This window comes from Mandrillus leucophaeus, unplaced genomic scaffold, assembly GCF_000951045.1.
Source record: "Mandrillus leucophaeus isolate KB7577 unplaced genomic scaffold, Mleu.le_1.0 Scaffold685, whole genome shotgun sequence".
Taxonomy (NCBI): domain Eukaryota; kingdom Metazoa; phylum Chordata; class Mammalia; order Primates; family Cercopithecidae; genus Mandrillus; species Mandrillus leucophaeus.
Window position 1 is genome coordinate 714745 of NW_012107419.1, and position 22833 is coordinate 737577.

The 22833-nt window shown below is 36.2% G+C and overlaps 1 protein-coding gene across 6 annotated transcripts in view; it reads left to right on the top strand.

Moving 5' to 3' along the window:
- Positions 1–22833, top strand: part of GRIA4 (glutamate receptor, ionotropic, AMPA 4) — a 392568-nt gene that overhangs the window by 281414 nt on the left and 88321 nt on the right. For all 6 annotated transcript variants that reach the window (XR_001008469.1, XM_012002387.1, XM_012002385.1 and 3 more), the window contains one exon: positions 12899–12952. Coding sequence is in view for 5 of the 6 variants with exons in the window: in XM_012002387.1 (XP_011857777.1) it covers positions 12899–12952 (54 nt within the window). In the remaining variant the exon portion in view is untranslated. The remainder of the gene's footprint in view (positions 1–12898; positions 12953–22833) is intronic.

A 22833-nucleotide genomic window follows, 5' to 3' on the forward strand; every position in this document is an offset into this window, starting at 1 on the left:
CAAAACTTTTCTCCCATTATGTAGGTTGCCTGTTCACTCTGATGATAGTTTCTTTTGCTGTGCAGAAACTTTTTAGTTTAATTAGATCCCATTTGTCAGTTTTGGCTTTTGTTGCCATTGCTTTTGGTGTTTTGGTCATGAAGTCTTTGCCCATGCCTATGTCCTGAATGGTATTGCCTAGGTTTTCTTCTAGGGTTTTCATGGTTTTAGGTCTTACATTTAAATCTTTAATTCATCTTGAGTTAATTTTTGTACAAGGCGTAAGAAAGGAGTCTAATTTCAGTTTTCTGCATATGGCTAGTCAGTTTTCCCAGCACCATTTACTGAATAGGAGATCCTTTCCCCATTGCTTGTTTCTGTAAGGTTTGTCAAAGATCAGATGGTTGTAGATATATGGTGTTATTTCTGAGGCCTCTGTTCTGTTCCATTGATCTATATATCTGTTTTGGTACCAGTACCATGCTGTTTTATTTACTGTAGCCTTGTAGTATAGTTTGAAATCAGGTAGTGTGATGTCTCCAGCTTTGTTCTATTTGCTTAGGATTATCTTGGCTATACAGCCTCTTTTATGGTTCCATATGAAATTTAAAGTAGTTTTTTCTAACTCTGTGAAGAAAGTCAATGGTAGCTTCATGGAGATAGCATTGAATCTATAAATTACATTGGGCAGTATGGCCATTTTCATGATATTGACTCTTCCTAACCATAAGCATGGAATGTTTTTCTATTTGTTTGTGTCCTCTCTTATTTCCTTGAGCAGTGGTTTGCAGTTCTCCTTGAAGAGGTCCTTCACATCCCTTGTAAGATGGATTCCTAGGTATTTTATTCTCTTTGTAGCAATTGTGAATGGGTGTTCACTATTGATTTGGCTCTTTGTCTATTATTGGTGTAAAGAAATGCTTGTGATTTTTGCACATTGATTTTGTATCCTGAGACTTTGATGAAGTTGCTTAACAGCTTTAGGAGATTTTGGGTTGAGACAATGGGGTTTTCTAAATATACAACCATGTCATCTGCAAACAGAGACAATTTAACTTCCTATTCCTATTTGAATACACTTTATTTCTTTTTCTTGCCTGACTACCCTGGCCAGAACTTCCAATAATGTGTTGAATAGGAGTGGTGAGAGAGTGCATCCTTGTGTTGTGCCAATTTTCAAAGGGAATGCTTCCAGCTTTTGCCCATTCAGTATGATATTGGTTGTGGGTTTGTCATAAACAGTTCTTATTATTTTGACATACATTTCATCAATACCTAGTTTATTTAGAGTTTTTAGCATGAAGGAGTGTTGAATTTTATCAAAGGGCTTTTCTGCATCTATTGAGATAATCATGTGGTTTTTGTCCTTGGTTCTGTTTATGTGATGGATTGCATTTATTGATTTGCATATGTTGAACCAGCGTAACATCCCAGGGATGAAGCCAACTTGATCATAGTGGATAAGCTTTTAAATGTGCTGCTGGATTCGGACTGCCAGTATTGTATTGAGGATTTTCGCATTGATGTTCATCAGGGATATTGGCCTGAAGTTTTCGTTTTTTGTTGTGTCTCTGCCAGATTTTGGTATCAGAATGATGCTGGACTCGTAAAAAGAGTTAGGAAGGAGTTCTTCTTTTTCTATTTTTTGGAATTGTTTCAGAAGGAATGGTACCAGCTCCTCTTTGTACCTTAGGTAGAATTCAGCTGTGAATCTTTTTGTTCCTGGGCTTTATTTGGTTGGTAGTCTATTAATTACTGCCTCAATTTCAGAACTTGTTATTGGTCTATTCAAGGATTCTGCTTCTTCCTGGTTTAGTCTTGGGAGGGTGTATGTGTCCAGGAATGTATCCATTTCTTCTAGATGTCCTAGTTATTTTCATAGAGGTATTTCTAGTATTCTCTGATGGTAATTTGTATTTCTGTGGGATTAGTGTTGATATCCCCTTTATCATTTTTTACCGTATCTATTTGATTCTTTTTTCTTTTCTTCTTTATTAGTCTGGCTAGTGGTCTATCTATTTTGTTAATCTTTTCAAAAAACTAGCTCCTGGATTCATTAATTTTTTGAAGGGTTTTTTGTGTCTCTATCTCCTTCAGTTCTGCTCTGATCTTAGTTATTTCTTGTCTTCTGCTACCTTTTGATTTTGTTTGCTGTTGCTTCTCTAGTTCTTTTACTTGTGATGTTAGGGTGTCGATTTTAGATCTTTACCACTTTCTCCTGTGAGCATTTAGTGCTACAAATTTCCCTCTAAACACTGCTTTACCTGTGTCTCAGACATTCTAGTACATTGTGTCTTTGTTCTCTTTGGTTTCAAAGAGCTTGTTTATTTCTGCCTTAATTTCATTATTTACCCAGTAGTCATTCAGGAGCAGGTTGTTCAGTTTCCAAGTAGTTGTGGGGTTTTGAGTGAGTTTCTTAATCCTGAGTTCTAGTTTGAGTTCACTGTGGTCTGAGAGACTGTTTGTTATGATTTTTGTTCTTTTGCATTTGCTGAGGAGTGTTTTACTTCCAATTGTGTGGTCAGCTTTAGAAAAAGTATGATGTGTTGCTGAGAAGAATGTATATTCTGTTGATTTGGGGTGGAGAGTTCTGTAGATGTCTATTAGGTCCACTTGGTCCAGAGCTGCATTCAAATCCTGAATATTGTTGTTAATTATCTGTCTCATTGCTCTGTCTAATATTTACAGTGGGGTGTTAAAGTTTCCCACCATTATTGTGTGGGTATTGAACTTTCTTTGTAGGTCTCTAAGAACTTGCTTTATGAATCTGGGTGCTCCTGTATTGGGTGCATATATATTTAGGATAGTTAGCTTTTCTTGTTGCATTGATCCCTTTACCATTATGTAATGCCCTTCTTTGTCTTTTTTGATCTTTGTTGGTTTAAAGTCTGTTTTATCAGAGACTAGGATTGCAACTCCTGCTGTTCTTTGTTTTCCATTTGCTTGGTAAATCTTCCTCCATCTCTTTATTTTGAGCCTACATGTGTCTTTGCATGTGAGATGGGTCTCCTGAATACAGCACACCGATGGGTCTTGACTCTATTCAATTTGCCAGTCTGTGTCTTTTAATTGGGGCATTTAGCCCATTTACATTTAAGGTTAATATTGTTATGTGTGAATTTGATCCTGTCATTATGATGCTAGCTGGTTATTTTGTCCATTAGTTAAAGCAGTTTCTTCCTAGTATCGGTGGTGTTTACAATTGAGTATGTTTTTTGCAGTGGCTGGTACCAGTTTTTCCTTTCCATATTTAGTGCTACCTTCAGCAGCTCTTATAAGACAGGCCTGGTGATGACAAAATCTCTCAGCATTTGCTTGTCTGTAAAGGATTTTATTTCTCCTTCACTTATGAAGCTTAGTTTGGCTGGATATGAAATTCTGGGTTAAACATTTTACTCTTTAAGAATGTTGAATATTGGCCCCTACTCTCTTCTGGCTTGCAGGGTTTCTGCAGAGAGATCCACTGTTAGTCTGATAGGTTTTCCTTTGTGGGTAACCCAACCTTTCTCTCTGGCTGCCCTTAACATTTTTTCCTTCATTTCAACCTTGGTGAATCTGACAATTACATGTCTTGGGGTTTCTCTACTCGAGGAGTATTTTTGGTGTTCTCTGTATTTCCTGAATTTGAATGTTGGCCTATCTTGCTAGGTTGAGGGAGTTCTCCTGGATAATACGCTAAAGTGGGTTTTCCAGGTTGGTTCCCCTCTCCTCGTCATTTTCAGGTACACCAATCAAATGCAGGTTTGGTGTTTTCACATAGTCCCATATTTCTTGGAGGCTTTGTTCATTCCTTTTCATTCTTTTTTCTCTAATCTTCTCTTTATGCTTTATTTCATTAAATTGATCTTTAATCTCTGATATCCTTTTTTCTACATGATCAATTCAGCTATTGATATTTGTGTATGCTTCACAAAGTTCTCATGCTGTGTTTTTCAGCTCCATCAGGTCATTTATATTCTTCTCTAAACTGGTTATTCTAGTTAGAAATTCCTCTAACCTTTTTTCAAGGTTCTTAGCTTCCTTGCATTGGGTTAGAACATGCTCCTTTAGCCTGGAGTACTTTGTTATTACCCACCTTCTGATGCCTACTTCTGCCAATTCACCAAACTCATTCTCTATCCAGTTTTGTTACCTTGCTGGCAAGGAGTTGTGATCCTTTGGAGGAGAAGAGGCATGCTGGTTTTTGGAATGTTCAGCCTTTTTGCACTGGTTTTTCCTCATCTTCATGGATTTATCTACCTTTGATCTTTGATGTTGCTGACTTTTTTTGTGTGGATGTCCTTTTTGTTGATATTGATGCTATTCTTTTCTGTTTGTTAGTTTTCCTTCTAACAGTCAGGCCCTTCTTCTGCAGGTCTGCTGCAGTTTGCTGGAGGTCTATTCCAGACCCTGTTTTCCTGGGTACCACCAGCGGAGGCTGCAGAACAGCAAAGATTGCTGCCTGTTCCTTCCACTGGAAGCTTTGTCCCAAAGGGGCACCCGCCAGATGCCAGCTGGGACTCTCCTGTATGAGGTGTCTACTGGCCCCTACTGGGAGGTGTCTCCCAGTCAGGAGGCATGGGGGTCAGGGACCCACGTGAGGAGGCAGTCTGTCCCTTAGCAGAGCTCAAGCGCTGTGCAGGTAGATCCACTGCTCTCTTAAGAGCCGGCAGGCAGGAATGTTTAATTCTGCTGAAGCTGCGCCCACAGCCACCCCTTCCCCCAGGTGCTCTGTCACAGGGAGATGGGAGTTTTATCTATAAGCCCATGACTGGGGCTGCTGCCTTTCTTTCAGAGATGCCCTGTACAGAAAGGAAGAATCTAGAGAGGCAGTCTGGCTATAGCAGCTTTGCTGAGCTGTGGTGTACTCCGCCCAGTTCAGACTTCCCCGAGGAGGCTTTGTTTACAATGTGAGGTAATGGCAGCAGAGGCCCTTCCCCCTACCAAGCTGAAGTGCCCCAGGTTGACTTCAGACTGCTGTGCTGGCAGCGATAATTTCAAACCAGTGGATCTTAGCTTGCTGGGCTCCGTGGGGGTGGGATCCACTGAGCTAGACAACTTGGCACCCTGGCTTCAGCCCCATTTCCAGAGGACTGAATGGTTCTGTCTCACTGGCATTCCAGGTGCCACTGGGGTATGAGAAAAACCTCCTACAACTAGCTCAGTGTCTGCCCAAATGGCCGCCCCACTTTGTGCTTGAAACCCAAGGTCCTGGTGGTGTAGACACCCAAGGGATTCTCTTGGTCTGCAGGTTGCAAAGACTGTGAGAAGAGCGTAGTATCCAGGCCAGAATGCACATTCCTCACGGCACAGTCTCTCACAGCTTCCCTTGTCTAGGGAAGGGAGTTCCCTGACCCCTTGCACTTTCCAGGTGAGGTGACACCCCACCCCGCTTCTGCTCACCTTCCATGGGCTGCACCCACTGTCTAACTAGTCCCAGTGAGATGAGCCAGGTATCTCAGTTGGAAATGCAGAAATCACCTGCCTTCTGTGTTGATCTCTCTGGGAGTGGCACACCAGAGCTGTTCTATTTGGTCATCTTGCCGAGGTCCCCAGTAGTTTAATTTTTAATTGATTGCTTTGAGCTTGTTCTACATAAATAAAATTATCTATTGGACTGAGTTGGATTTGCATTACATTTAGGATATGTACATGAACTGTCATTTTAAATATACATTTGGAAAAGTACAAGCTACACAAAACTAAATCCAAGTTATTTAAGCTTTTCTGCTAATTTGCTTTATTATGCATATATGAAGAAATTGTAAACCCAGACTAGGATGCATTAAAGTTTACCTGATAATTCTCCACCTGTGTGTCCCTGTCTTAGCCCCATGCAAAATGGAACTAGATACACTTTGTGTATATACTGTTATTCAAATAAGCAATATGTTCAGACAAGAGGTTATTTGTAAGAAAAATAATTGTGTCTTTGTTTCATTATGAGAAAGCTTGGATTTCTCTTAAACAGGTTTGGTATTCATCAATTATCTAATAGATAGACAATGTTATTCTCACAGGTATATATTTTGTTCATGTTTCTCTTATGAAAGATATATTCATATTGGCCAAAAATAAATCTGAATTCCTGTGGTCTAAAGAAGGGAACACAGTGTAGTGAAAACAGTATGGAAACCATAGTCAAAAGACCCAGCTGGAGTTTCAGCTTCTTCACTTAATGACTATATTTATTTAATGTAATTGTTTATGAAAGGAAGGAATTACCCCTTCCACCTACACCTTATTAGAATTATATTTATATTGTTTCTTACAAATGTCTCTTTAATTTAAAAAGAGCTTGCTTCTAACGGTTCTTTCAAGCTATTACATGTGCTTCAAATTCATAATCACAAATGCCATACAATCGTTTACATCTCTTTGCAAATATTTGAAATCACTAAATTAAAATGCTATTAAATCAAAATGGAGCTGTGCTAAGAATAGTTCATAGTTGAGATGATGAGAATCATATTATCCAAGGCTCGTAGATGCAGAATTTTAGAACCACCATTATAGGCAGAGAGAAGGATATAATAATCTACAAGTGCTTTTCAATAGCCACTGGCAGTTCCATGATGGGATAAAGGGGTGGCATGGAATGAACACAGGACCAGGAATCAAACAGCTGAATTTCAGCACTTGCTTTTCAGTCTATAGTTGTAGGACCCTATCCAAACCATATCTCTTGTAGGGCACTCAATTTGCTAACCAATAAAATTGGGGAGAAGTGCATATAAAGTGATCTAAAATCTGTGACCTGAAAGGATGGAAAAGGTCATTTTTTTTTTAACATTTGGAATAAAGTCAGAAAAAGAAATAATAAAAAACCAGTACTAAGAATAGATATTCACAAGTGAAGACACTTTGAAGGTGAAAATTTTGTTAGAAATAGAAATAATTTACTAAATAAAGACACCGAATCATTACTATTAGCCTATGTGAGAGAGTAAACTTTTTTCAACAATTTAGATGTCTAAATAGAGGTATCGTATCTTATGCAACCTGAGTTTTTAATTATACCTAGAGAGAATTTAAATATGATATAAATATATTATGCTACGGAGATGAAAAGCTTGGGATAGTTAGCCAACTAAAGTATTTTTTTTACATTATCAATTCTACTACTACATTGGTTCAGTTTTCACTTGGAGACTGTCATAGTTGATTTTCCCCAGAAGCTGACCTAAAAACAAAGATTGTGTGCAAACTGTTTGTTTGGGAGGTAAAGAACAGGCTGGAAGGGGAGGAGAGAAATGCAGTCAATGAAAGAAGCATTTGTCAAGCAGATCAACATCTGAGTGACAGGGGGTTAATCCCATTTGGAATTAGTATAAACTAATTACTGGAGGAGGCTAGTGTAGAACACTTAGGAATCATGTCACTTGTGGGGCAAGGAAGTTGGATTACTTATGCGCCAACTCCTGTCAGTAATTGTATGTGGGCTGCTGGGAAGGAGGGCATTAATGCTCTGGCACTTCTAAACTCTTCCCTCTCCAAGGGCAATGTCAGCTCTGTAAACCACAGAAAACCTTGAGGCAAGGAAATTCAGGTGCTGGCAGTTGGAAGGTGAGCAAGTATGCATTGAGATGACAAAGGAACAGATAGGGCAAGACATTGATAGTATCTATCACGGTGACTGACCATAGAGACATCGGACTGTATCTTTACAGGACTCTGTCACCCAAAGGACCACCCTATCCCAACATCTTTCACTGAAAATCAGTCAGACTTTGCTAGGAACTTCAGAGACAGAGAGATCACTACTTTGAGAGGCAGCCATTCTCTTTATGGGAAACTCTTCTTTCTCTCTCCTTCCTCCAAAAAAGAGTTCTTCCTCATTAGAAACTTCCATAAAATTTCTGACATCTCCAAATATAGAAGAAAATAAACACACACAAACACACACACACAAACACACACACACACGCCTCTGCATACACATACACACACAGACCCACACACAAATGCGTATGTGCATTGGGATATCATTTCCTTTAAAATATCTGATAAGAATTTACACTACCTAGCCTCCTCCTAAATCTCATCCTACACTAAACGGCCTTAGTATTTTGGGGTCTGAAGTACTTTATTTTTCCTACCCCATTTTACATCACAGCACTGAAACTGAAGTCCTACTATTATCTTACAAGGTTGTAGTTTAAGTCTGTTGTTTGTATGCAAAAGCCCCTTGCCTTATATTTTTCTTTTGATAGAACTGAAGTGATACTAAAGCTTTTGTTTTTATCTGCAATAAAATATTTTAAAGCATTTTGAAAGTCAACATTTGGGGAACATTTCGGAGTCTGGAATTTCTGTAGAAAAAGAGGACTAGTGAAAGTGACGGCCCTCATGACAATAAGTTTACAACATTTATCAGTATCATGGCCCTAACACCTCTGAATATGTTGTGCCATTTTCTCCATGTCACTGAATTCTCTGGAGCATGAAAACAACTGAGAGAGAAATTTCCAGTTGACTTATAAGATCAAATTAAGAGAAAAACCAATTATTTCTATTCTAGTGTGTCATGGTATGTCTTTACTTGGAAGACCATGTTCAATAGAATGATCACAGCCTGGTAGTAATAGTTAGAAATAATATACAGCAACTTTTATAGAAAGACCCCTGAGTACCTTATAAACCATTGATATGTAAAGGATCAAAGTAAAATCTGATTGTGGATTAAAGGCCAAACTATCATTAATTTGCAAGTCTCATACTGACCTTAATATATTAGTGTTTTTAACATTTGTACCCTGATTAACTTCTTTATTCATTCCTTGAGTCAATATTTATAGATACTATAATGAATAGACACTAGTCTATTCATTCTTAAAAGTCTGCCTTGTTCTCTTAAGCAAATGATATCACTTCTTGAAACCCACTGCATTCCCCTTATTCTGCTCTGTATTTTAGCCATTTCTGTGAGTCTCATCCCCTTATGAGATAATAAACCCCCTTGTAACAGCAGCACTGACAGACTTATCTTTATAATCATTAAATCTCTTAGCCTTAATCCTATAGGTAGGAAGCACTCCATTGACATTTGTTGAACTAAAGTGAACTGAAAAGTGAAGTCAATATGGAAAAGTGTCCTGATTCATTTTCTCCAATTTCCATCAAAGACTAAGGATTTGGAAGTTGCATTCTTGAAGATTGGTATGCCATAATTTGTTAATAAAACAGTTAAAAATTACAGTGTTTGTACCTGGCATTCACCTTATTAATATAGGCCTGATTGCCTGATTATAGAACTTAATTATTTGACCAGCACCATGGATATTCCTAAACAACTCTCTGCTTCTTAAAAAACAAAAACAAAACAAAAACAAAAACCCGCACACAGGGAAAAAAAAGTAATGACAAGAATCAAGTAGTGACTTCTCTTAAACACATTATTTTGGTAAGGATAATCATCGTTGAGAGTGTATGATTGATCCTTTCTAACCTATTCTACAAAACTCTAAACAGACACTTGATCATTATTTTTAGTCTAGTTGCACCCTCTGTTTCTTTTAAAAATATAAAATATGCAGATTCTCTGCCCCTACAGTTTTCTGTCTTTAGGAAAGACCATAATTAATTTTGCAACCAAGTACTCACCCTGGGCATTGTTTTCCCATGACAACTAAGCCAACCACACTTGTGTGAAGACAGTGCCATTTTATATTCCTATCTTTCAACTCAAACTGTTTCTTTTCCCTATTTACATATTTTTAAAAGAGCAATTACATAGGAGATACAAGGTTTAGTCTGCACCCACAGTCAACTCATTCAAATTTATTCTTTACAGAAGATATTCTTCACTTTTGTTGAGAGGATGAAAGCCATGTGAAATCACAAATGACACTTTCAGTTTTACACAATCATTTAAAAATAAGCAACACCCTATTTACAGGATACCACTCAATGGATTGTAAATCGAATTTTTTCACAAAGAAACTAAGGCAGTGAGAACTTTACAGAGTTTGTGCAGTACATTTGTTTTTTTCTCAGCCAGGATCTGGCTCAGCAGAGATACTGATGCCCCTAGCATCACCAGCCAGGTAAATAAATCTCCAGATCACTACTCCCCAAGCTCTTAGTTTCCAGAATGTTGATGCATATGGAGCTCTGCAAGACCTTTCATGCCAGGAATTTTGTCCCTGTCAGTTCCTTGTGGTATTATAAGTCCTCACCCTTTGAAAATTTGTTGTATAAGCTTTAATTTATTATAGTTTTTTGCTAAACAATATTGAATGGACAATGAGTTCTCTATGGAGACACCCAGTGCAGAATTTTTACTGGTTCCGCATCTTTTTAACATTTACAAGAATTTGCACTTAAAATGGATTTTTAAAATATAACTGACACATTTTTGACTGTAGTCACAAAGAAATCACAAGCTGAGAGTGTTAAGAAATAAGAGGCAGGGTGGGGACAGGGGCTTAGAGAGAGTGCAAAAAGGCTTAAATAGCCACACCAGAAAAACATATAGTGAATCAGCAAGAGATAAATAATGGATTGCTGAGTGGCAACAACCCCTGCTGAAGCCAAATAGCAGGAATCTGTAGTAGACTCCATAATAGAATATGCCATTTCCTGGCTGAGTACCATCAAGCATCCTCCTGATAATTATCTTTTGCACAAGCTAGACTGGAGATTCCCAGAGAATAAGATGGCTCCATCCTGCTCCACCCATGTTAAATTACTCAAGTCTAGATTGCCCAAAATGACACCTAATTCAGCTATTTCACAAACCGAGCTTTCTCCACAATCTCATCTATTTGCTGCTTGTCCTCATCTTCATGGAAAGATTCTCAAGGAAAGTTCTATTTTAGATAAATTGTGGACTAGGTAAATCTGGCAATATAAAACATGGAGAAAGGTTATATAAAATATTATAAATGTGTAGCTGAACTTCCAAGAAAGTAAAGAAAATCTTCAGCGGCCAAAAATGACAGGCAGCTGTGATGAAGGAAATTGCCAGATTGGGTAGGCTGATTGGGCATTTAATGCTTTCCCAAGAACAGAAGCTTTGTGTTCAGTCAAGTCAATACATAAAGCCAGACCATTGAAGGCCAACAGCCCAATAAAAGGGTACAGTTGAAAAAATTCTGTCACCTGTACAGAGTCAATTAAGTGTTTTCTGCCTTGGCCTAGGCTTAGTGTAGTGAAGAAAGTATCTTCCTTCAGAATTTGTCATTACAGCCTTGTTCTTGAGACAGATCGTATTTTGAATTTATACCACACACTGTGGTCTGGGAATCTAGAAGCTGAGAGCTTATCATAAAACTGGCCCCAGGCCAGTGATACCAATGTTGCAGTATCTATTAGAGGCAAACAGAAAACATCTTTGGAGGGTTATTTTAAGAGATATTGGCAGTGAATTTCCCAGGATGGTTAAATGACAATCAACCCTCATAGTCAGGAAGTACAACAAATCCTAAACAATATGAACAGAAATTAAAAAGTAAAAATCTAAGCAACTTGTACTGAAACTGGAGAACATTTAAAACAGAAAGAAAGTCTTGAATCTAATCAAAACAAAAACATAAGATGAGAAGAAATTTTATTTCACCAATAGCCATGCATACAAAACTCTTTTCCAGCACAATTCATATGTTCTGATTTTATTTATTTTATTTTATTTCTTATTTGTGTGGGCACATAGTAGTATATGTATTTATGGGGTCCATGAGATGTTTTGACACAGGCATGCAATGAGTAATAATCACATTATGGAAAATGAGGTAAGCATCCCCTCAAGCATTTATCCTTTGTGTTATAAACAATCCAATTACACCCTTTTAGTTATTTTTAAAATGTATAATTAAGTTATTATTGACTATAGTCACCCTGTTGTGCTATAAAATAGTATGTCTTATTCATTCTTTCCAGCTATTTTTTTCTGTGCCCATTAACCATTCGCACCCCCCTCCCACCCCTACTACCCTTCCCAGCCTCTGATAACCATTTTTCTACTCTCTATGTCCATCACATATTCTGATTTTAAAAGGGTTTTCCTATATTTTGTACAAAAGTCACTCAATTACACCGAATTGCTTGTATGGGATATTAAAATGCTTAAAATAATTTAATTTTTGTCTTTGACAATGAACATACATGAAAATTGTGGCTTTCACTGTTATCATTGACGACACCAGTGAAGTTACAAAGGGGCTCATTAGTAACTGAAATTAGATTTTCTCTTGTTGAAGGAATTTTCAGTTTTTCAGAGAATGAGAGTTGTAATCTCTAATGCAAAAATAAAACTGAACTATTAAAAGATCTCTAGTATTTTTTAAAAGATTTTGAGTTTCTAATTTCCTAAACATTTCTGAAAACATTCTCAGAAAAAAAAAAAGAATCCAACAGAGAGAAAACCTTTTTGATTTTTTTTTTTTTGTAATTATAAGAAAACACTACTATATTTATATACAGATGAGAATTCACTGAATATTTTCTGGCATCAGAGATGTCTATAAATAGATTGTGCCTTAGAAAAACCTTGCTTGCTACTCAACCTACTCAGAGATGATTATTCTTACCCTATGAAGACACCGAGCAGCCTATCTTCCGTTTTTATAAATTATCAATAAGTGAAGTACATCTAAATACTTCGGATGAAAATCATGTTAAGTTTCTACGTTGATGCATTCTTATGAGAAACATATGTAAATGTTGGTTCATAGCATTGTCATTCTTTTTAAGGAGATTATAACATTTCCTGAACGAGGTTGATAGAATGTGATTTAAATAAAAGTGGTACTTTTCACCACTTATTTTGAATATGGCTTATCAATTCTTCTAACTAGAATACGTGACTTTTATTTTTTAAAAACCTATCATTTTCGCATGACGATTCTACATGGAATTATGCTAAAATAGTTAATATTTTTAAAATAATATTTCAGTGAGTTAAAATTGATTTTTCTCTTATTTTCTTATATCTTCACAGATTGTAAGTGTTGGAAAGCATGTTAAAGGCTACCATTATATCATTGCAAACTTGGTAAGAACTTCTTATTTTCTACTTTTCATAAGAATTGCTCAAGCACACAAGATTATTTTAACTGTGCCTTAAAATAATGCTTCAATAAATAGACTACATTACTTACTAAGCTTTTAATAACACATGTGATATTTTATTATAATGATTATTAAATTTCATAAGTAGAATTCAATATAATTTTATGCAGATTAGCTTGGTATCTGCTAAAGAGACCTTTAAAAGAATTAATAATGGTTATTTTGCTACGATACCACTTGTCAAATTAAATAATTTTCTCTGTCTAAATGATAAATGCTACTTTATAAAGATAGCCAATATTTGGATATTACAAGAATGATCTAAACTAACAGCTATGTTCTCTAATTTTAAGAATAACTGTATATAATGGCTATATAACCAAATCTTTTAAATCAGAGTAATACAAATTTTTAAAAATTATGTCAACTTTTCACATGTCATATACAAATAGCTAACAAACAAGGCACATGCATTTTTATGAAATTCTTAAAGGCCTGAGAGAAATCCTTTTAGATATCTTGGCAAGGCTCATTGAATACGTCTTGTTAACCATGCAGTGTAGGAGGTAGATTGTACATGGAGCGGTCCATCCTCTCTTGCTTTATTATAAAGGACCATTTGCCCTAAGGGCCTGATTCCCAAAGTGATTTACACTGGAGAAGTTAAGGATGTTTTCTCCTTTTTCCATTTTTATGACACTTTTTTTTTTTTTTTTTGAGACAGAGTCTTGCTCTGTCGCCCAGGCTGGAGTGCATTGGCGCAATCTCAGCCCACTGCAAGCTGCGCCTCCCAGGTTCAAGCCATTCTCCTGCCTCAGCCTCCCAGAGTAGCTGGGACTACAGATACCTGCCACCACGCCCGGCTAATTTTTTGTATTTTTAGTAGAGACGGGGTTTCACCATGTTAGCCAGGATGATCTCGATCTCCTGACCTCGTGATACGCCCGCCTCGGCCTCCCAAAGTCCTGGGATTACAGGCATGAGCCACTGCGTCCAGCCCTTTTTATTTTTTATGACTATCTTGCGCTTAAACAGGAAAGAAACTGAAGGATGCAAAAGAGATTCAGATCTACCCATTCTTTCCATATGGCAAGTGTACTGTCCCACTTTGAGACAGGAATTTTCAGTCTTTAGTGAACTGAGTTTGGTTGTGGATCTGAGATATTAAAATACAGCAATATACGGTGAACCATTATTATATTGTGCTTCTTAGATAAAGTATAATCTTGTGACTTAATGGATTATCATGAAAATACTGAGAAATTTTGACTTATCTTTTTCATTGCTTTTAGTAGGCCGTTTTAGTAGAGTGTTTCACTATTTTTTATAAAAATATAAAATTTAAGACAAATGTATTCTGATATTAATTACTATAAGAGAAAAAACTTAGGATTTTGAGATATCTGTAAGTACAGTAAATTGTACCATGAGACTCTAATGACTTTTATAGCAAATAGGAGGTTTTGTCATCTATTCTTACAAACAATAGAATTGAGGGGAAAAAAATCAATATGTAGACTATCATTCCAGAAATGAGTTGTTGACATGGGCAGTTAAAATAAATAAATCAGTACAAGATGGAATGAATTAATATTATAACACTCCAAAGGATATCATAAACAGCCCTGGGAGATGGCAGTGTATTTAAGTTATCTAGAGTTCCAGTACATGAAGTAGAAAACCATTTTTGTTTGCAGTAGGGACTAGAACCATCACTTTCACTAAAAATCAGCAAGTTTTATTATATGTGGTTGATATCTTTGTAATACATGATCAGATCAGTGACTGCCATGGACATACATTATAATATAGTGTATTAATATGGATTAGATTGACTTATTCATTTGTCCCTAAAGGACTCTTACTTATAACACTAGAGTAGTTTTTATTTTATTGAGCCAATCAACAACTATTTTTGAGAGCTATGTGCATAAGATTCTCAAATGTGAAGTCAATCCAGAATCAAAATGAAAGATGACATCAACATCATACTTAAGGTTGAAAGACTGAATGATTTTCCCCTAAAATCAGGAACAAGATAAGAGTGTCCCCTCTCACCACTTCTATTGAACACTGTATTGAAGGTTCTATTACAGATATTTAGGTAAAATAAATAAATATAAGGCATCCAGATTGAAAAGGAAGAAGATTATATGTATATAAAAATACTAAGGAATCAAAATATATTTGTAGAACTAATAAGTTCCGCAGGGTTGCAGAATGCAAGGTGAATATACAACAGTTTGTTGTATGTCTATATATTAGCAATACATATTCTAAAAATTAAACCAAGAAAACATTTCACTGATAATTTACAATTACAATTTACAATTAATGGAGAACTGTTATACTTAAACCAACTCATCAAGGGTGATTTAACAGTATTAGTAAAAACTGATGTCTACAATAACAATTCTTACTTGTGATTGGGTGGTTACAAATATTCTGGAATATTTAAAATATTCTGTAGTCACAATGTAGAATATAAAAGCAGAAGGTATGAAGTCCAACCCATATTTACCAAAAAGAGAAGAATGAAATTTAGCAGACATCAATATGTGATGCATGAAATTGGGTCATGAATTTACAAACATGCATTTTTATAAAAGTCAAGGACCTCCCTTATTTGAACAATGAGATCACCTGGACTCGGGAAGGGGAACATCATACACCGGGGCCTATCATGGGGAGGGGGGAGGGGGGAGGGATTGCATTGGGAGTTATACCTGATGTAAATGACGAGTTGATGGGTGCAGCACGCCAACATGGCACAAGTATACATATGTAACAAACCTGCACGTTATCCACATGTACCCTAGAACTCTAAGTACAATAATAATAATAATAATAATGATAAAAACAAGGTTAACTCTCTGGAGAAACTGAGTTTAAATATACGTGTTCTTTAGATTCTTTAAAAATGATAATCTTTTAAACCAAGAAACAAAGTAAGGAATGTCACCAAAACACTGGCTTCCTAATGGTCTTTAAATTCTTTGGCTGAAATGCAGAAAGCAGATTTCACATACTTAAACAAAATAATAGGCAATTTGTTTGTAAATAAGGATGCAAATAGGTTGTGAATGCTCTCTGGCATTATTTTAAATTGTCTTGTCATTATAAGTTGAACTTTTCTTCTTCAATTAACAGCCATTCAATCTCCTTCATCATTCTATCCTGATAAAATGAGAATACATTTATGTATTCTATGCCCCTCTGATCTTAGCTTTTGGAGCTATTGCAGTGTGCTGGCGTCTCACCTCAAACCAGGCCAAAAAAAGTAGAAATCCTTTCCCTTAATACTCAAGCCTGAACCTGCAGAAGGTCCAAGAGGGTCCACAGGGAGCTAACATCATCTGAATAGTATGAGCTATGCCTGATATCTAATTGAATGGGCATGCCCCGCCCTGATTCTTGAAATTTTTCTGTGTTTATCTCTGCCACTATATTTAACAATTGGATATTAAGTGTGAGTAAAACTTGTTAGAAATGAAAGATTGCTGCTATTCTTTTTTCTTTTCTATGTCCTATATGGGATTTGTATGTGGGTGCATGTATGTTTTATTAAACCCATCATCTAGAGGTACTGGTGAAAGCGTATTATATCGCAATAGATTAAATTCTGTTCCAAAAATTTCCCAGAGAAGTAGAGGCAGGAAAATCTTATCTGTCAGTTGGTTTATCCTAGTCTGTTTCTTAGAGATTCATGTAAGAAAATTGCTTCCCTACTTTGCCCCTAGACTTACTCTTTCCTAGTTCTTCTTTCATTTAGCTGCCGGTTATTTTTTAAAGACAAGTATGATGATATTGTTTGCTTAAATTTTTTATTGGCCTCAGGCTGCAAAAACAGTAAAAGACATCATATTTTTCATGACCTGATTCCCCATGGGTTTTCCAAACTTACTTGCTAATACGTGTCTCACTTCTCCTCAGAGTTTGAATGTCTCTCCAAATGACATATTGTGCCAACTCTGAGTCATTGCCCCAGTTTTTACCACCATCTTCCAGAGTAAGCATTCAAAACCTAAGCACTGCTCTACTTAAGTATTTTAGGAAAAAGGATTTGCACTCTTGAACTTAATGCACAAGGCCCTTTAAGATTTTGTCCCTACTTGACCCCAGTCTTTCCCACTCCACCCCACAACTATCCCTTCTTCAGATCAAACTAATTCCCAGGCACCTAATGCGGCTTTCCTTTTCCCAGCTTTGTTTAGGTTGTTATCTCTATCAGGAGGTGTTTACCCCATCCAATCCCAGTCAGTGGTTACAGTCACTTCTGGAAAGCTATCCCTAAATATCCACTTTGATAGTCTCTTCTCTGGGTTCTCAGACTACCCTGAGTACCTGTGTACTCATAGTATAGAACTTATTCTTGTTTTTTCATTTATCAAATTATTATTTTATACCCCCTCTGTACCAGGTACTGTCCAACATCCCATGGCACAACTGCAAATAAAACATTAGCACACTGCAAGTTCACTGAAGGCAGGAATAATGTCTCTTTCTTTAACCTTATAAAAGAGTCCTTATCCCTATTCTTTATCTGTTGAACTCCTGCTTATCCTCTAGCACCCAGTTTATGTTATTGTAATTGTTTTTGTTATTATAATTGCTTTAATTTGGCCTTAAAAAAGATTTTTGATAGAAAAATGAGGTTCAGTGTAATTTAGCCAGGATCTCACAGATCTGAATTCTCAAAGAAAAGTTTGAAGCTCTGGCCTGTCTGATTGCAAAGAATAAATACACAAATAAATAAACAACTTAGGGAATAATGCCACCAAGTGACCATTTACTTAAGCATCTCCCACAGCACCCATCGGGGGACCTAGCATTAAACACATTGCTCTGTATTGATATTCACTCCTCTAGCAGTCAAATAATTTAAATATGGCCACCAATAGCAACAAAGAACAGTTGACATTTGTCCCATTTGCAAGACAAATTCTTAGAATCTTGTTCTCATTTAGACTTTTTTATTTTATAAAGTATTATTTAATTTACATCTAGGAGAACACCTGGCTCAATCATTAAAAAGATATAAAATTACAAAATGTTCTGGATATATATAATTAAAGATGAACTGAACCTGTTTCTTACCTATCCTCCACCATCTCACACACATACACCATTCAGGCCTCATTCAGAACATAAAGGAAATTAAACATTAGGATACAGAAAGCAAAGTGACTTGTTTACATTTAGGTGTCTGGTTAGTTTCAGAATGGAGAGTAGACATGCTTCCCAGAATTTGCAGTCTAGCACGTTTTTATTGAAGTGTAGTGACCCTAGTTAAGATTCCATCAACTTGGCGACATTGTTTTACTTTTGCACTTACCGTTTTTTAACTTTTCTGCATTAAGCATGTCTGACTCTACCATCTATCTACATGCACATGGAAAGTACATACTTTAAGTCAATTTCTTAACTAACCAATTTTTACAACATGGTAAGGGAGCAATTTCCCCCATTCTATTTGACGTTCCTTCCATTAATTGCACCGCAGCTATCTCATATGATTTAGTCAACCTATGAACCTGAAATGCAAAATACAGCAGAAATGTTACCTAAATTAAGTAAAACTTAAAGATTGAGCATTTATTAAACAGTGATAAGATGATAGACTTGTAAATTTACATAGTCATCAGGATATCTGATACCTATAATTTTAAACATTTTATTTTCCCCCAAAAGATGTATGAACTACAAATAGAAATTAAAGAAAAACCAAGTTGGATGTTACTCTAGAGAGGGGTAATTAACCATTGTGAAATCCAAGCAAAGTAGTAGCCCATTTTAACAAGTAGAAAGCCTTTCCCTTGATCTCCCCCTGCCCTCAGGGACATTATTTACTTAGTCACTTAACTACTAATTTCCTCCTGACTATGGAGTGAATAATTTTATTACAATGTTGCCCAGGAACTCTCAGTTCCACTATATTCTTCGGATAGAAACTGAAATCAAAATGTCCACTAAAATAAATGTTTCTGAGAAAACTGCTTCACAGTCTAGATCCTATCAATTTTCTATATGAAATTGTAAGAAAATATATGAAAGGAAAAATATTGCCTGTGCGCAAAACAGACATAGCTGAAATTAACTGAGTCACCCACCATTCATTCAAAGCATAACTGAAAAGGGTTTATAATCAGACATGGCCATGTTTTCCTTTACTTTCAGCATAAGAACAGGATGGACTCTGAGAAATGTGAACTATTATTTATCAGCCAGACTTTACATCAGATGATTTTTCTGAAGGCTGCAGCTTTGCCTCTTTATCCTGCAGCTGTGGATAACGCTATGAAAGAAGGTTTGGCAGACCTTCTATTTCAGCCATGGTTGAAAGAAAATAATAATGTCGTCAATTAGCAGCTAATGCAATAGTTGAATTACTGTGGCTTTTAGAAAACATTGGAATCATTTGCCTGCCTGTGGGTCTGCCCTATACTCTGATAGAAGCAAACAAATGTTCAACTGACATTTTACTAGCTGGAGATTGATGGACAGTGTTTTTCCCATTTCAGAAACATAGGCTTACTTTCTGGTGTCTAGCTTCTTTATCAACAAAATGAGAATGTAACTGATGAACTGTCAAATTAGCGGGCATATAATAGGCATGAAATAAATATTTGTTGAGTGACTTAATTGATAATAGTGATCATTTACTGAATTCAAACCAGATGTGCTGGATACCATAGCATTCTCATTCTCATTTTGAATGTGGAAGCTATAAGGTTAGAAAGTAACAGAAGTGGAATTCAAAGTGTGGGCTTTTCCAGGGGTTACAGTATCACACTGCCTTTCCTATAGATACTATGATAATTAATAAAATTTAAAACACCTCTGTGTAAGAATATGCAGGAGTATAAGGTGAAAAAGACAAACTCAAGAGGTGGTTTGTATGACTGAAATCTTAGCTCCACCATACATTTGCTGGATGGCTTCGAATAGTTTTTCTTCACCCCCCAAGCCTGTTTTCATATCTATAGGATAAGGCTAATAATAGGATCTATCTCATAACCTTGTTATGAAAACTAAACTAGATCAATAATCTGTGTAATGTGCTTAGCACAATACCTGGCATATAATAAGATCAGCATATAATAGCTGTTAGCTCATATACCTGGGCCTCTTTGACAGCAATTTTGCTCAGTTGCCAGTAGACTGATATATTTTTTTCTTAGATAGCCAAACAGCAATGCATATATGCTGGTTGGGAAGACAATCTACTTCATTATAAAAGAAAAAGGAGGAGGAGAAGGAGGAGGAAGGGAGGGAGGGAAGAGGAAAGGAAAGAAACAATCTGAAGACTCCAAAACCATAGCCAAGGTGCATTAAGACAGACAAGCAACTCCAAGTCCTCATTGCTTCCTACTCTAACTGCAGGATTATTGCTACACATTTTATTCCCACCAAAAAATGGACAAAACACTCTCCCTTCATTCTCTCAGCAAATTGAAGCATATTCATATTTTCAAAAGAACCTTTACTAAATACTAAGAGAAAACAAAAAAAAAGCAATTACAAAAGCAAATGAACTTGTGTTCATGCGTGTGTGTGTGTGTGTGTGTGTGTGTGATTTACTTTTCTCTGAGCTAATACCTATGGCTTCATTAATTCACTTCCTTTATGCTTTTTGTTCTCTTCTTGCTATTGTCTGGTTTACACTTTGTAGGGAGTCAGGTATAAAACAAAGATGATAAATGGGTAGATAATATACATGGAAGATAGATAAATGACAGATAATTGGTAGACAGGTGATGGATAATAGATAGATGATAGATAATGGACAGATATAGATACATACATACATACACGGATAGATAAATAATAGAAAATGTGTAGACAATAGATATGATAGATGAGACAGAAGGAAGGAGGGAGAGAGAGAGAGAAAAACAAACAAACAAACAAACAAATAAATAAATAAATAAATAATTGTCCAGATTTTTGAATCCTTGACAACTACCTCTAGGCAAGAAGGGATAGCATCCTTACCTCCCCGCTTCTTCGCTCCATCTGGTGGTCACCATCTTTTTTCCTGCCACACAGAAGTCCATGAATGGCCTATCTTGCTTTCGTCCCTTGGACTACCATTTCACAGGACACTAAGACTGATTCCATGACTTTGCTATTGTGAATACTGCTGCAATAAACATATGAGTGCTGGTGTCTTTTTGACAAAATGATTTATTTCCCCTTGGGTATATACCTAGTGGTAGGATTGCTAGGTCAAATGTTAGTTCTATTTTTAGTTCTTCGAGAAATCTCCATCCTGTTTTCCATAGGGGTTGTACTAATTCAAATTCTCACCAACAGTTGCAGTTTTTCTGTTTTCCCTTTTCTCCGCATCCTCACCAGCATCTGTTATTTTTTGAGTTTTAAATAATAGCCATTCTGACTGGTGTGAGATGGCATTTCATTGTGGTTTTAATTTTTTCTCTGATGTTAGTGATGTTGAGCATTTTTTCACATTTGCTGGCTATTTGTATGTTGTCTTTTGGGAAGTATCTGTTCATGCCCTTTGCTCTTTTTTAAATGAGGTTATTTGGTTTTTATTTGTTGATTTAAGTTCCTTATATATTCTGAGTATTAGTACTTTGTCAGATGCATAGTTTGCAAATATTTTCTCTCATTCTGTAGGTTGGCTGTTTACTCTGTTGATTGTTTCTTTTGCTGTGCACAAGTTCTTTAGTTTAATTAGGTCTCATTAGTCTATTTTTGTTTTTTTATTTGCTTTTGAGGTCCTAGTCATAAATTCTTTGTCTAGGCCAATATCCAGAAGAGTTTTTCCCAGGTTTTCTTGTAGGATTTTTGTATTTTCACATCTTATGTCGTTTTTAATCTATCTTAATTTTTGTATACGGTGAAAAGTAGGAGTCCAGTCTTCTGCATAGGGCCAGTCAGTTTCCCCAACATTATTTATTGAATAGAGTATCCTTTCCCCTTGTTTATTTTTCTTAACATTGTCAAAGATCAGTTGGTTGTAGGTATGTGACTTTATTTCTGGTTTCATTATTGTGTTCCATTGATCTATGTGTCTATTTTTGTACAAAAACCATGCTGTTATGGTTACTATAGCCTTATAGTATAGTCTTAAGTCAGATAATGTGATGCCTCTGGCTTTGTTCTTTTTGCTTAAGATGGCTTTGGCTATTCAAGCTTTTTATTAGTTCCATATGAATATTAGAATTGTTCTTTCTAATTCTGCAAGAAATAATGTTGGTAATTTGATAGGAATTGCATTGAATCTGTAGATTGTTTTGGGCAATGTAATCATTTTAATGACATTTATTCTTCCTATCCGTGAGCATGGGATGTTTTTCCATTTTTATGTGTCATCTATTATTTATTTCATCAGTGTTTGGTAGTTTTCCTTGTAGAGGTCTCTAACCTTCTTGGTTAAATGCATTCCTGGATATTGTGTGTGTGCGTGTGTGTGTGTGTGGCAATTTTAAATATGATTGAGTTCTTGATTTGGTTCTCAGCTTTAGTGTTATTGGCTATAGAAATACAACTGATTTGGGGGCATTAATTTTGTATCTTGAAACTTTACTGCAGTTGTTTATCAGACATGGTAGTCTTCTGGAGGAGTCTTTAGGATTTTCTAGGTATACGATGATGTCATTAGTGAATAGAGATAATTTGACTTCCTCTTTTTCCTATTTGAATGCCTTTTTTTTCTCTTTCCTGATTGTTCTGGCTAAGATTGGAAGTACTATGTTAAATACAAGTCGTGAGAGTGGACATCTTTGTCTTGTTCCAGTTATCAGGAATAATGCTTCAAGCTTTTGCCCTGTCAGAATTACATTTGCTGTGGGTTTGTCACAGATGGTTTTAATTATTTTGAGATATGTTCTTTTGATG